Source organism: Panthera pardus, unplaced genomic scaffold (assembly GCF_024362965.1).
Source record: "Panthera pardus isolate Hobbes unplaced genomic scaffold, ASM2436296v1 HiC_scaffold_24, whole genome shotgun sequence".
In the NCBI taxonomy this organism is placed as follows: Eukaryota; Metazoa; Chordata; class Mammalia; order Carnivora; family Felidae; genus Panthera; species Panthera pardus.
The window spans coordinates 90,646,468-90,659,488 of record NW_026526810.1 but is presented as its reverse complement, the minus strand read 5'-3'; the positions used below and the strand labels follow the sequence as shown (position 1 = coordinate 90,659,488).

Below are 13,021 nucleotides of genomic sequence, written 5' to 3'. Positions count from 1 at the left end.
GAGATTATTCAAACGGTGGTTTTGTTTTTTGTTTTTTTTTAAAGACAGTATTTCTTAATGTTTATTTATTTTTGAGAGATAGAGTGTGAGCAGGGAGGGGCAGAGAGAGAGAGAGAAACACAGAATCCGAAGCAGGCTCCAGGCTCCGAGTGGTCAGCACAGAGCCTGACAGAGGGCTCAAACTCACAAACTGCGAGATGAAGACCTGAGCCGTCAGACGCTTAACCCACTGAGCCACCCAGGTGCCCCCACAGACAGTATTTCTTGTTTCAATTATCCTTTCAGGTTCCAGATGAGAGTAATTACTGTGTTCTGAGAAAGGCTATTTATGAGCTAAATTCTGGGTAGTGTTCTCCAAATTATGAAGTGCAGCTTTGTGCGTAACTTTCCCCACATGAAATCTCAGGTATATTTGAGGGCTTTGATGCCTTATGCTCCGATTACCTTACTGCTGCTTTATTAAATAAGGAAAAGCAATGAATATATTAATATGTGTGGTTTATGTGACTACTACCCTCCAATGTATACCTAATTAAAATGAAGGAATTATTTACATTTCCCGAGTTAGGGGTTAGGTTAATGTGCATTTGGTCGTGAATGTGAAATATCAGTGTACGTTTTTGGTTAAAAATCCATAAACATACACATTCAGGAGGATGCCAAAGAAGGCAGTTTCTAGATTTTCTCTAAACACAGTGAGGTAAGTCTTTTAATTGTGGCTGCCAGTCTCAGCCCTCAGAAATGAGACCCCGTCTCTGTATAAATCGATTACACAGGAATACGTGAAGACCGTTTTTATAGAAAGGATATAAATTGTCTGCTTGGCGGCTTCTCCCGTGCGCGGGAAAATGTTTTTTGTTTGCTTCTGGAGGCGGTGGCAGTTTCAGTAATGCTGTATGTTGACTACATTTAGGGAAAAAATGGAAACTGAGTGTAATAGAAGAACCTCTCAGATAGAAGCCCAGTCCCAGGCTGATTGTCAGAAGGTCACCGAGAGGTGTGAAAGCGCTCTGCGGAGCCTGGAGGGGCGCTACCGCCAAGAGCTGCAGGAGCTCGTGGAACAGCAGCTGGAGGAGAGATCCCAGTGGGAGTTTGAGAAGGACGAGCTCGCCCAGGAGTGCGCCGAAGCCCAGGAGCAGCTCAAAGAGACTCTGCAAAGAGAGAAAGCAACGTCTCTGGTCCTGACCCAGGAGAGAGAGATGCTGGAGAAAACGTACAAGGAACATTTGAGTAGTATGGTCGTTGAAAGAGAGCAGCTGCTCAGAGACCTGGAAGATCTAAGAAACGTGTCTGAAAGTCAACAGAGCCTGCTGTCCGACCAGATACTTGAGCTGAAGAGCGGTCGTGACAGAGGTCCGAAGGACAGGGAGCAGGTCCCGTGCCAGGCGGGCGCCTCAGAGCAGCAGGCCAGCCAGCAGCTTGAGAAGCTGGAAATGGAACGTGACCGGGAGAGGCAGGAAATGATGGCCAAGCTTCAGGCCATGGAGAGTGTCCACAGGGTGACCTGTGAGAAGGCAGATCAGGAGAGGGCCCAGATGAGCACAGAAATCTCCAGGCTGCAGAATAAAATCAAGCAAATGCAGCAGGTGGCATCTCCTTTCTCCAGGAGAGAGAGTGGCTGCCGGGCAACAGGAGGGGAGGACACAGAAGGAAGTGGAGCCATGTCCCTGCTCCAGCAAGGAAAGCAGTTGTTGGAAGAGAATGGAGATGTCCTCTTGAGCCTGCAGAGAGCTCATGAGCGAGCAGTGAAGGAAAATGTGAAAATGGCCACTGAAATTTCGAGATTGCAACAGAAGCTACAGAAATTAGAGCCAGGGTCGGTGATGTCTTCTTGTTTAGACGAGCCAACTACTGGATTCTTTGGAAATTCTGTGGAACGGACAGAGCCATTTTTACTGCAAAATCAAACGAAGCAAGTAGAAGGTGTAGCCACACGGTGTGCCCTAAGTGACCTACAAGACGATGAGACCCGGGATCTGGGAAGTACAGGGACAAGCTCAGCTCAGAGACAGGAGGTCAAGACAGAGGAGTCTGAAGCATCAATAGAGAGTTTTTCCGAGCTCGAGAATAGTGAAGAGACCAGGACCGAGACCTGGGACCTGAAGAATCAGATTTGTCAGCTTCAGGAACAGCTAATGATCTTGCGTGCAGACTGCAGTCGAGCTTCTGAAAAGAAACAGGACCTACTTTTTGACGTTTCTGTGCTAAAAAAGAAACTGAAGATGCTTGAGAGAATCCCCGAGGCTTCCCCCAAGTATAAATTGTTATATGAAGATGCCAGCAGAGAAAATGACTGTCTTCAGGAAGAGCTGAGAGTGATGGAGATGCGCTATGACGAAGCCCTAGAAAATAACAAAGACCTCACTTCGGAAGTTTTCAAATTGCAGGATGAGCTAAAGAAAGTTGAAGAGGTGACTGAAACCTTCCTTAGCCTGGAGAAGAGTTACGATGAGGTCAAGAGAGAAAATGAGGAACTGCATGTTCTGGTTTTGAGGCTTCAAGGCAAGATCGAGAGGCTCCAGGAAAGAGCGGTGCTGCGCTGTGACTGCTTCTCCTTATGGGAAGCCCATTTAGATAACCGGGAAGTCCAACCTGATGAGAAGGTGCTCGGACGACATCAGACATGGGAAGAGCGTGTGCCCACGGTGACAAGTGTCCACCATATTCTAGAAGAACATTATCAAGAAAACCAGTACCTCGAGCAGCAGAATGCACAGCTCGTGGGAGAAGTAAAAGCAAGTGAAATTGCCTGGCTTCACAGAACAATCCGGACACGTCGAGAGAAGCCCAGAGTACAGAACCAAGTTCTGCTGGAGGAAGACACCACTCTGCTGGGCCTTCAAGACGGACATCTTCAGCGTCAGGCCACCATAGCGGAGTTGGAACTGGAGAAGAAGAAGCTGCAGGAGCTGACTAGAAAGCTGAGGGAGAGAGTCACTACTTTAGTTAAGCAGAAAGATGGACCTTCTCAAGGAGAAAACGAGGAAGAACTAAAGGCGATGATGCATGACTTGCAAATCACGTGCAGTGAGATGCAACAGAAAGTTGAACTTCTGAGGTAACGTATATACCTTCTGAACTTCATGGAATCCCAAGAGCATCTCACCAAATCTAACTTCCGCCGCTTGCTGTGCCTAGAGAAACTAACCTGTTAGTCCTCAGGAAGAGAGCAGTACCGTAGGCTTCCTTCTGCTTCTGTGTCGTATTAACAGATAGAATAACCCTGCCTAGGAGGCATCCCCTCCCCCTCTACAGGAAATAAATGTCATTCGTTCAGGGTGTCCTAATGGAGTGTGTTTGCTGTTTAACCATGTGCATCCTCAGTGTGTGTCAAGTCTTTAACTGTTTTCTAGCATTTCATTTGGATTGGTAGTTTTGGTTTTGCTAAATGTTAATTGTTTCCCGCATTTGATGGAACACGTTCTGTGAGAATGCCTTTTGTTTATGATTAACTCACTTGGTAGATGAGAACTCTTATACTAATATAGGAAAAATTCTGTGCTTTATGACTTACAGTTCTTCACTCCTATCACTTGAAGTACATGCTGATATTGTGTAAACAATGGAAATTTATCTTAGAACATATCATTTGGTTGAAGAGCTATCAGATTCTAATAAATGTGCTTGTACTTAAGACAGAAACGAAACTCATGCGAAACACTGCTCACTTGACTTTATATAACATGATTGCAATAGTCTTCCAGCAAGTTTGGTTTTCAAAGACTTGGAAAATATCACATCACGTTATCTGAATGATCTGAAACAAAATAATTGAATTCCAGATGTAGTTTTTCCCCTTCTTCAGACCATTTTTGGTTCTAAAAATCAGAACATAATGAGTTGAAAAACATCACAAAGTGAACATGAGTGTACATATTTCTTTTATTTATGTAGTGAATTTCCTTTTCCTAGGTGCCCTGAGGTCTGTAACTAAAGCTAATACAGCTTAGCAATATGGCCCATGCCTATATAGAGCAGGTAGGACCTGAGCCCGAGATAAATGGAAGTTTTTTGCCCAAAGCAGTATGGTTGCCACTGAGAAGACCAGCAAACATAGCGGGCGTAGTCTCGGTTCCTGTCTCTGTCTGCACTCCAGTGTTTCAGCCACACTTCCCTAATGTCTTTTAGTGAAATTCTTATCTCCCCAAAAGAAAGGGGTCAATATGTCAGAGCTTGATTTCCAGTACTAAAAGTCTACTAATTTAGACTTCTCATTTTAACTGGCATGGAATACTTGTTTTATTGGAAGTTCCTAGAAAGCATTTTCCAAAGATGCCACATGACTGCCTTGTTATAATGATATTTTTAAATCTCTGTGATTCAGATGTGAATCTGAGAAGCTTCAAGAAGAAAATTCTATTTTGAGAAGTGAAATTACTACTTTAAATGAAGAAGATAGCATTTCTAACCTGAAATTAGGGAAATTAAATGGATCTCAGGAAGAAATGTGGTAAGACATATACTTAAATTTTCTTAGGGCATTTTTGCAAGGACTAAGACTGTTTTGACTTCAACTTTTAAAGCCTAACTCTTATATTTTCACTGTCCCTTTAGGCAAAAAATAGAAACTGTAAAACAGGAAAAAGCTGCAGTTCAGAAGATGGTTGAAAATTTAAAGAAACAGGTGAGGAGATACTTGGTATTTCCCAGTGTTCTTGATTCTGAAATTTTCTTTTTTAATTTGCAATTTATAAAATTATAGGACATACTACTGGAATCACATGTAGCTAGTGATGATAAAGTTGTGAATCCCGGGTTTCAGAATGGAAACTCACCCCATGCGGACTCTAAGCTAGGTTTATATTTTTTTGTGAATATAATTATATATTATTTCTAGATTCTGAGTGTTTAATATAAATTTTATAATCAGTGGCAATGGGGAGACAATACTAGCTCTAAATCCAAATCTATGAAATACTAACTCTGTCCCTCACATTCTTTTCAATTGATGTTAGCTCCTTCCTTCATCACCATGACTGAAACCAAAAAGGGAAGGACAGAATTTCACAGATATAGAGTATCAGTGTATCTTTTCGTAGGATTAGAATTGATTCAGATAGCTTGTGCCATTCAAGTGCCCAATTTGTGGTCTCATGACATGGGGTTGTGCAGGACAAGGCCATTTAAGAATCTGCCTGAAACAGCCAAAAGACAAGGACATCCTGGGAAAAGAGAATTTTCAGTACTAGAAACAGACAGGGTCTTAACATCCAAAATATATTCTGTGCTCTCACAAATAAAGGGCAAAACCCTGTTGAAAAAACAGATAATTGGTAGGAGTGGTCAAGTAAAGGGGGAAAATACAACATATAAAAAGATAGTTAACCTTATTAGGGAAGTGCAAATAAATTCTTTTTTCATCTTTCAGGTTAGCAAAAATGAAAGATACCATCTAGTCTTTAAAAAGGGGTAAGGATATGAAGGTACTTATACATTTTCGATAGGACTATAAGTTGGTAGCACCATGAGGAAGACATTTTGGGGATATTCAGACCAGTAATGTAGGTGCATACCTCCTACCTAACCCAGTAGCCCCACTTTTAAGAAAATGACCCAAAATTCAAAATGGTACCCTGTGTAAATGAGTTTTTCAAAAGATTGGTTTGTTTCTTCATAATTAAAAGAATGATAACAAACTTGTATGTCAGTGTGGGAATGGATAAATACATTATGGAATGTCTCGACACAATATGCTAGAGCCACTAAAAAATATAGCTTGTGGTGGTTTCTGAATGCACTGACTTGGAAAGATAAAAGTCTGTGAACTATTACAAGTGGAAAAAGCAGGCTGCCCAAATATCTGAAATGATTCAAATTTCCTTTTGTTATAAAAAGGAGAAAACCTCCACATACATGCGAGTTTTGTATGTACATAGAAAACAATCTGGAGGGATAGGTACCCAGCTGTGAACAATGGCAACCCCTGTGGAGCTAGACCAAATGGAGGGTCTATCACTTCTTCATACACTTCCCAAGTGGTGGAATTTGTAATAATGAATAACATATTAAATTCTATTATTAAGGATGTGTTTGTGTACGTACGTATGTATAAAACTTTGGTTTTTTTCCCCTGGGTAGATAGTCTCTAAATCTGTTTTTTAGTAGAATTAGGGCAACTAGTCTTTAAAACTTACTTCCATTTTATTTAGATTTCCGAATTAAAAACCCAAAACCAACAATTGGATTTGGAAAATACCGAACTTAGCCAAAAGAACTCTCAAAATGAGAAAGAACTGCAAGAACTTAATCAACGTCTGGCAGAAATGCTACGCCAGAAGGATCAAGAGCCAGGGCGCAGTACATTGGAGGAATGGAAACAAGAAAAGTCTAATCTGAAGGAAGAACTGGAACAATGTAAAGTGCAGGTATGGAATGTGGCCACCCTCCAAACTTCTGGGAGAAAATCTCAAAGCATAAAGCAATGCTTACATTCAATTTCTTAGATGTAAAGTCTTAAAACAGTAGAGTATCAGCAAATGAATAGAGAAGTGGAACAGAAAGTCTAGAATTAGACTCAAATACAAGTGGAAACTTACTATATAACAAATCACTGGGGTAAAGATGGATTTCATAAATAAGTGGTGCCTGGACAACTCAGTAGATGGTTGGGAACAGATAAAATTAGATCCCTATGGGTGCCTGGGTGACTCAGTCGGTTGAGTATCTGACTCTTGATTTTGGCTCAGATCATGATCTCAGGATCATGAGATCGAGCCCTGCCTTGGGCTCTGTGCTGGGTGTGGAGCCTGCTTAAGATTCATTCATTCTCTCTCTCTCTCTCTCTCTCTCTCTCTCTCTCTCTCTCTGCCCCTCTCCCATGTGCTCTCTAAAAAAAAAAAAAAAAAAAAAATTAGATATCTATATCTTATATAGTGCATAAAGATAAAAACTCTAATTGGATTAGGAGCCTAAATATAACAAACAAAACTACGTCTGTACCAGAAGAAAACATGGGCCAATTTGTCTTTAACGTTAGTGTAGAGAAAAGCTATCTATGACCCATAAACCAGAGACCAAAAAAGAAATGATTAAACCAAAAAAGAAATGATTAAATCAAAAAATTTGTGGCCAAAAAAGAAAAAAAAAATGCTACAGACAAAGTCAAAAGACATTTCACAAACTGGGGAAAAATATTTATATATCCTATACCACAGAAAGTAGGGCTAATGAATAAATCATAAAAAAAGAGATAAAAATGTCCCTCAAGTCCGTGAAAAAACTCAAAATCATAATCAGAAAAATGGAAGTAAAAACAATACCGACAGCATCTTTTCTCACCCATGACTTTTTGTTGGCAAGACTTTGGGGAAAGCAGGCACTTTTATATGTTGCAAGGAGTGTAAACTGATATTAGCCTTCTGGAAGGAAATATGCTAATACTTAACAAAATTACATATGAGCTTACCATTTGTCCCACCAAGCCCATTTCTAGGGATTTACCCTAAAGGTACACCTCCAGCAACATGAATACTCATATGCACATATACTCAATGTAGCATTGTTTGTAATTGCAAAATATTAGAGACCATCTAGACGTTCATATATAGGAGAATGCCTGGATAAACGTGGTGGGCACAGTCACACCTTGGGGTAGTACTGTGTAACCATAAAAAAAGAGAAAGAGAGAGGGAAAAAAGAAAGGGGAGGAAGGAAAGTTGTCTACCAATGTGCAATTATTTCCAGGACACACTGTTACGTGAAAAAGAGAAGCACAAAAGAGTATAGGATGACTCTGTCCATGTAAGAAATAAAGGGATGTTCTAAAATACACATGCTCATATCCTCACTCATTTGTGTGAAAAATATACAAAAGTGATAAACCAGAAACTAAAGAGATGATTGCCATAGAAGGTGGGTGGGAAAGGGATGGAAGAGAAGAATGGGAAGGTTGTAGAAGAGATGAGGGAAGGGAGTGCCACTTCCCTGAGTAGATCTTTTCCCATGGCTCTGACTCTTAGAAGCATAGCAGTGTTTTACATACTCTTCACATACCCCCAGATAAACATCCAATCGAAACCAATCAGATGGTGAGGAATACCAACCTGGAACACAAACACTAAGAAATGAACCTAACTATATTGTAAATGGATAACATAATTACGATGGGGAAGAAAAGAATTAAGTAAACTGGAAATGATTATTTTGACTCCATACTGTAGGGCTAAAGAAAAAAAGAAGGGTACACAAACACTAAAATACTCCAGCCAGTGAATGTGTTTCTCATGGGGGATAAGTCAGTAATTCTGAAACCACTTTGTGTATATTAGAATTGAGCAAATAAGTAAATAGATTATAGGCAACAGAACTGAGGTTCTCATTGTTGGAGAAGGAAGCTGCAAGGAGGAAATGGGGGAAGGCTAAACTGAACCCTCTGGTGTTGGACTGGAATTTGAGGCATTAGTATAAACTCAGGTTTCTTAATATATAGATAGATAGATAGATAGATAGATAGATAGATAGATAGATTGATACAGAGATATAGATGTGTGTATATGGATGGAGTGCCCAGATCTTGTTTCTAAATACCATTTTCTTTTAAAAGAAGCCAGGGCTCCTTGGAAAAATGATTGATTCTAGGGCTAGGGCAGGGAAAATACAAGATGAAAGAAAAAAGTGCTAAAAATAAATAAAATAAAATAGATGGGGCGCATATCGAGAGGACACAGAACCCCACTTGAAGAGCTCCTCATGGCCAAAGCTGGAAGAGTTTGACCAACAAAATAATCATAGTAAAGGATAAAATAAATACAGAATAAAATAAATAGGTATGGATACAAACCGATATTAAAAATTGACTAAATGGGGGAGAATTAACACCTCTCCCTTAAAGCAGAATTCTGATAAATAAATTCTGATAAAGAAAGAAGAAAATAGAAAGTTATCATTAGGCAAACATGAGAGTAGTAACTGTTGTAGACAAAATCCGATAGAAACTAAAATTAATAAACAAGGTTAAGGAGAAACACAGTTATCATCGTCTCAACCTGTCTCCCCCAAGAGAAATAACTTTGCAGTGGAGAGACTTGAAAAAACTACCTGAGAAATCATGTTCATGACGTTGAGGTGGACAGTCTTTCAAGAGATAATTTCGGGGGGCACCTGGGTAGCGCCCAACTCTTGGTTTCAGCTCAGGTCGTGATCTCAAGGTTCATGGGTTTGAGCCCTGGGTCGGGCTCTGCACTGACACTGCAGAGCCAGCCTGGGATTCTCTCTCTCTCCCTCTCTCTCTGCCCCTACCCCACTCATGCTGTCTCTCTGTCTCTCTGTCTCTCTGTCTCTCTTTCTCTCTCTCTCTCAAAGTAAGTAAAAATAAACTTAAAAAAAAATAGTTTTGGTTCATTCCACTGAATATAATGGTCATAAAAGAGTATGTCATTGAATCGGGGGCTAGAGTTTTTTTAATGCTGCCTTCTGTGAACCCAGTAAGTTTCCCTAGGCTAAATGAGTATGTCCGCTCTTTGATTTTTTAATTTTTCTTCTTAGTCCTCCACTTTAGTGTCTTCTCTGGAGGCAGAACTGTCTGAAGTGAAAATACAGACTCATATTGTGGAACAGGAGAACCTCCTTCTCAAAGATGAACTGGAGAAAATGAAACAAGTAAGACTGTATGCTGCTGGGAGTGGGTGCAGTGGAGAGGCTCACAGTACATGGTGAACCTGATGGTCTGGCGTTGCCAGCCACCGGACGTCCTTAATACACTGTCCTGTCAACTAGCTCATTGCTTCGTAAAAGCTGAGGGTTTGCAGTACAAGTCCACGTATAAGGGCTCCTATTCCTAAACCTCTACATGCTGTTTGAGGTGTGTAACTGACATGTTGTAGACTAAAATTCTATAAATCAGTCACAGCCGCTTCAGTTTAAGAAATTTGTCCCTCTGCTTTCCTCTAGCCGGGTGACAAAGTAATAATAAGTTTGTCTAAAATGAAAGTGACTTTCTTGCTCATAACTTTAATAACTACTCATCCAGACTGGTGTGACACACACAAAAAGGTACCTCTTTCTCTTTTTTCTTATGGCAAGTATGTGGCATCTATCTTGGGCTAAGGAGCAAATTCTAGAACATTAGCAGGGATGCAGTCTCACTTATGAATTTGGTTTTAAGAAGCCTATGTCAAAGTTTCAAACAAAGACTTAATTTTAAGTATAAAAGAGGGTTCACCTTAAAGGTATATCCTGAGCATTGTCCTATTTTATTCTTAATTCTGTACTTTTCAGTGAGTACAGGATTTGAGCAATCCTAATTTATAAATAGGAGAATTTAGTTCTGTTTTTTAAAATTGCTTCACTTAAGGTTTACTTCGATATTAGGACATCCTTAGATTATCAGATTCTCTCTTTTGTATCTGTTCAGCCTGTGAGCACAAAGGTGTCCTCTGAATGCTGAAATACTGAGTCTCTAGCACTGAGTTTATGTTTGTGTTGATCTCTAGTTGACTCCTAGAAGTCTTGACTTCCTAACAGGATTATAAGCCTTCCGGGGAGTTTGTGCCTCTCCTAATGCCTAGTACTGGTACCTGAGAGGAGTTCTGTAAGTCAGATGCTGTTCTGCAGAGCAGATCTGTTCTGCCATAACAGAAGCTGTCTGCCTTTATAAACATTTCAAAAGTTGAAGCTCACAGAGCCTAAGTTTTCCAATGCTGTTATTACCAAGTTCATCCTAATTACCGTGGGCATACTTTTCTCCTTTACCTTTTGAAAATCTGTTGTTCGGTCTTTAAGATGATAATGATGGGCTCCAAATCCATAGCATGGGAAATGCATGTTTTGTGACTTCGCTAAGCTAGAGATCAGAAGAAAAGGAGTGGATCTGGGAGTAAGATAGCATGGTGAAGACATCATTTGGCATGTTTTTATTGTGAAGGTTTTACAGAGGTGGTGGGATAAACAGTGAAGTGGAAAAATGGTGAGCTTTGTCTGCCTTGGGTAGAAAGTTGTTTCACGGCATCTGGGCTCTTTTGGATCACGACAGTAGGATAGTATCAGCCCATTGTTGCTGCCATACGGCATGGACCTAGGAAGTATGTGCTGCTCTGTAGGACATAATACAAGTAAAATTACTTTGTGAGTGAGAAATTATCTGTTGCACAGCAAAGAAACACAAGTAGCATCAGCAGAAGCCACATGCCAACCTGCACACCCAAAATGGTACCAGGCTTTGTGAGGTTCTGGGGATGAGGAAGCAAGGCAGAGAGCCAAGGAGAAAGATCCTTTAGTAAACCAGTGTTTCGGTACTTTAAAATACATTGTCCTATGTCCTTCTGACTTTAGATTTGTAAGGTGTGCTGTATTTGTTCTCAGTTGAAGACAAGATTCAACCCTTAAAGTCTATTTTGTCATATTATTCTAAAGCTAAATGTGTCAAAGAACTTAAGGTATAAAGTAGAAAGATGGCCATAAAATCTTAATGAAGAACTGAACATATGGAAGTCAAATGAAACAGAGGGAAATTAAAAATATATGGACTATGGGAAAGGGTAAAGACGTGTAAGAAACAATCGGTCTCTGGGGAGGTAGGAATCACTCCCATACCCTGGGACATTTAGCAGTATCTAGGGCCATTTTTGTTTTTCACAACTGGTGTGTGGAGAGAGGGGTGCTATGGGCATCTAAAAGCCAGAGATGCTGCTAACCATCCTCTAGTACACAGAAAGGCCCCCCAAAATGTCAGTCCTAGTAAGGCTGATACTGAAATGGAACGGAAACAGCCTTTGGTTTGCCTTGATTCCAGTGGAGAGGAGGAAGCCAATGTGTCCGCATTAACATTTTACTGAGCCAGGCAATTTTGGCCTCTTCCAAAGGGAAGGACCCATGAAACAAACTGAAAAACGCTGATTGTTTTAGCTTTAAACTTGTCTTTGTATTGATACACAGTCCTTGGTTCATGCCAATTCTATACTCTTGACTGAGATTGCTGAAAAAGATTTTTTTCTAGTTAAAAAAGCATGAGGAAAATGTATGGTGCTATGTATGTACACATGTTAAATTGATGACAGAATGGCAGTATGTCACTTATTTTCCCTTGAGGTACAACGGAAGCTAGGACCGTTACGTAACAGTGTCTGTCTGCTTGAATCTATCTGAGCAGACATTTTGGCAGTCAGTTGGAGAATGGAGAGAATCGAGTAGGGAACATTTTGTTAAATTTAATTATAGTTCCTTAGAGTTTATATGTCCTCTGAAATATCTATGTAGATAGGGAAGTAGCAGCAGCCATGAAAATGCCCTGTTTATAAATACCTCTTTATAAATACAGCCATGAGACATGATGGGATTGTTGATCTCTTACAGCTGCACAGATGTCCTGATCTTGGTGACTTCCAGCAAAAACTTGCTAGTGTTCTCAGCTACAATGAAAAACTGCTGGAAGAAAAGGAGGCTCTCAGTGAAGAACTAAAGAGCTGTGTGGATAAGGTAGGAAACAGAAGACTTTTTACCATCACCATACAGTGTATACCATAGTGAGCATTTCTCTATGTCCAGTGGCACTCAGCAGTCCCGTTTTAGCCTGATCGTTCCAGCATTTCAGCAGGCCTTACGCGCCCTCTGAATTTCTGAGGTCAGGATTTTAACAGGAGGCTAAATTTGTTTAGTGATGATATTATTAAATATAGTAATATACAGTTTGCCTCATTTTAATATATAGCCATGCTACTTAATATATAAATAAGTATTGTCGCATATAATACTCTGAGATCTATTACATAGACACACGCTTTTTTTTCTATCATATTTTCCCTAGCAAATCCCACAACACTGCTTTCGCCCCACCTGCCTTAGTAGGCATTCCATGTTTTCCTATTATGGTACGCTCTTGAGAGTTTTAATTGCCTCCCGGCCTACCACTTCTCACCCACAATGAGGCAATGAGAGAGAAAAATGGAAACCACCAAAGAAAAGAGACTCTTCAAAATTAAAGGTAGAAAAGGGAGTCAGGAAAATGTCTGTGTTTTACCTTGCCCTGCTCCCACATGGCACTTATCTTTTCAGCCTCTGTGGAGATGCACAAATCGAGGCTAGATAT

At 40.3% G+C, this 13,021-nt stretch overlaps 1 protein-coding gene and 1 long non-coding RNA gene across 12 annotated transcripts in view; one reads left to right on the top strand and one right to left on the bottom strand.

Moving 5' to 3' along the window:
- The window catches only part of NIN (ninein), a 99,192-nt gene that overhangs the window by 66,157 nt on the left and 20,014 nt on the right, over window positions 1-13,021 (top strand). For 10 of the 11 annotated variants that reach the window (XM_053889391.1, XM_053889393.1, XM_053889392.1 and 7 more), the window contains 6 exons: window positions 914-3,058; window positions 4,325-4,450; window positions 4,555-4,624; window positions 6,150-6,365; window positions 9,484-9,597; window positions 12,289-12,411. In XM_053889391.1, coding sequence (XP_053745366.1) covers window positions 914-3,058; window positions 4,325-4,450; window positions 4,555-4,624; window positions 6,150-6,365; window positions 9,484-9,597; window positions 12,289-12,411 — 2,794 coding nt within the window. The remainder of the gene's footprint in view (window positions 1-913; window positions 3,059-4,324; window positions 4,451-4,554; window positions 4,625-6,149; window positions 6,366-9,483; window positions 9,598-12,288; window positions 12,412-13,021) is intronic. The other variant, XM_053889398.1, reaches the window with a different exon arrangement.
- Window positions 10,828-12,345, bottom strand: LOC109268494 (uncharacterized). Its single transcript, XR_002080682.1, has 2 exons — window positions 12,238-12,345; window positions 10,828-11,030 (listed from the first exon to the last, which is right to left on the bottom strand). It is a non-coding gene; the product is annotated as an uncharacterized LOC109268494 (long non-coding RNA).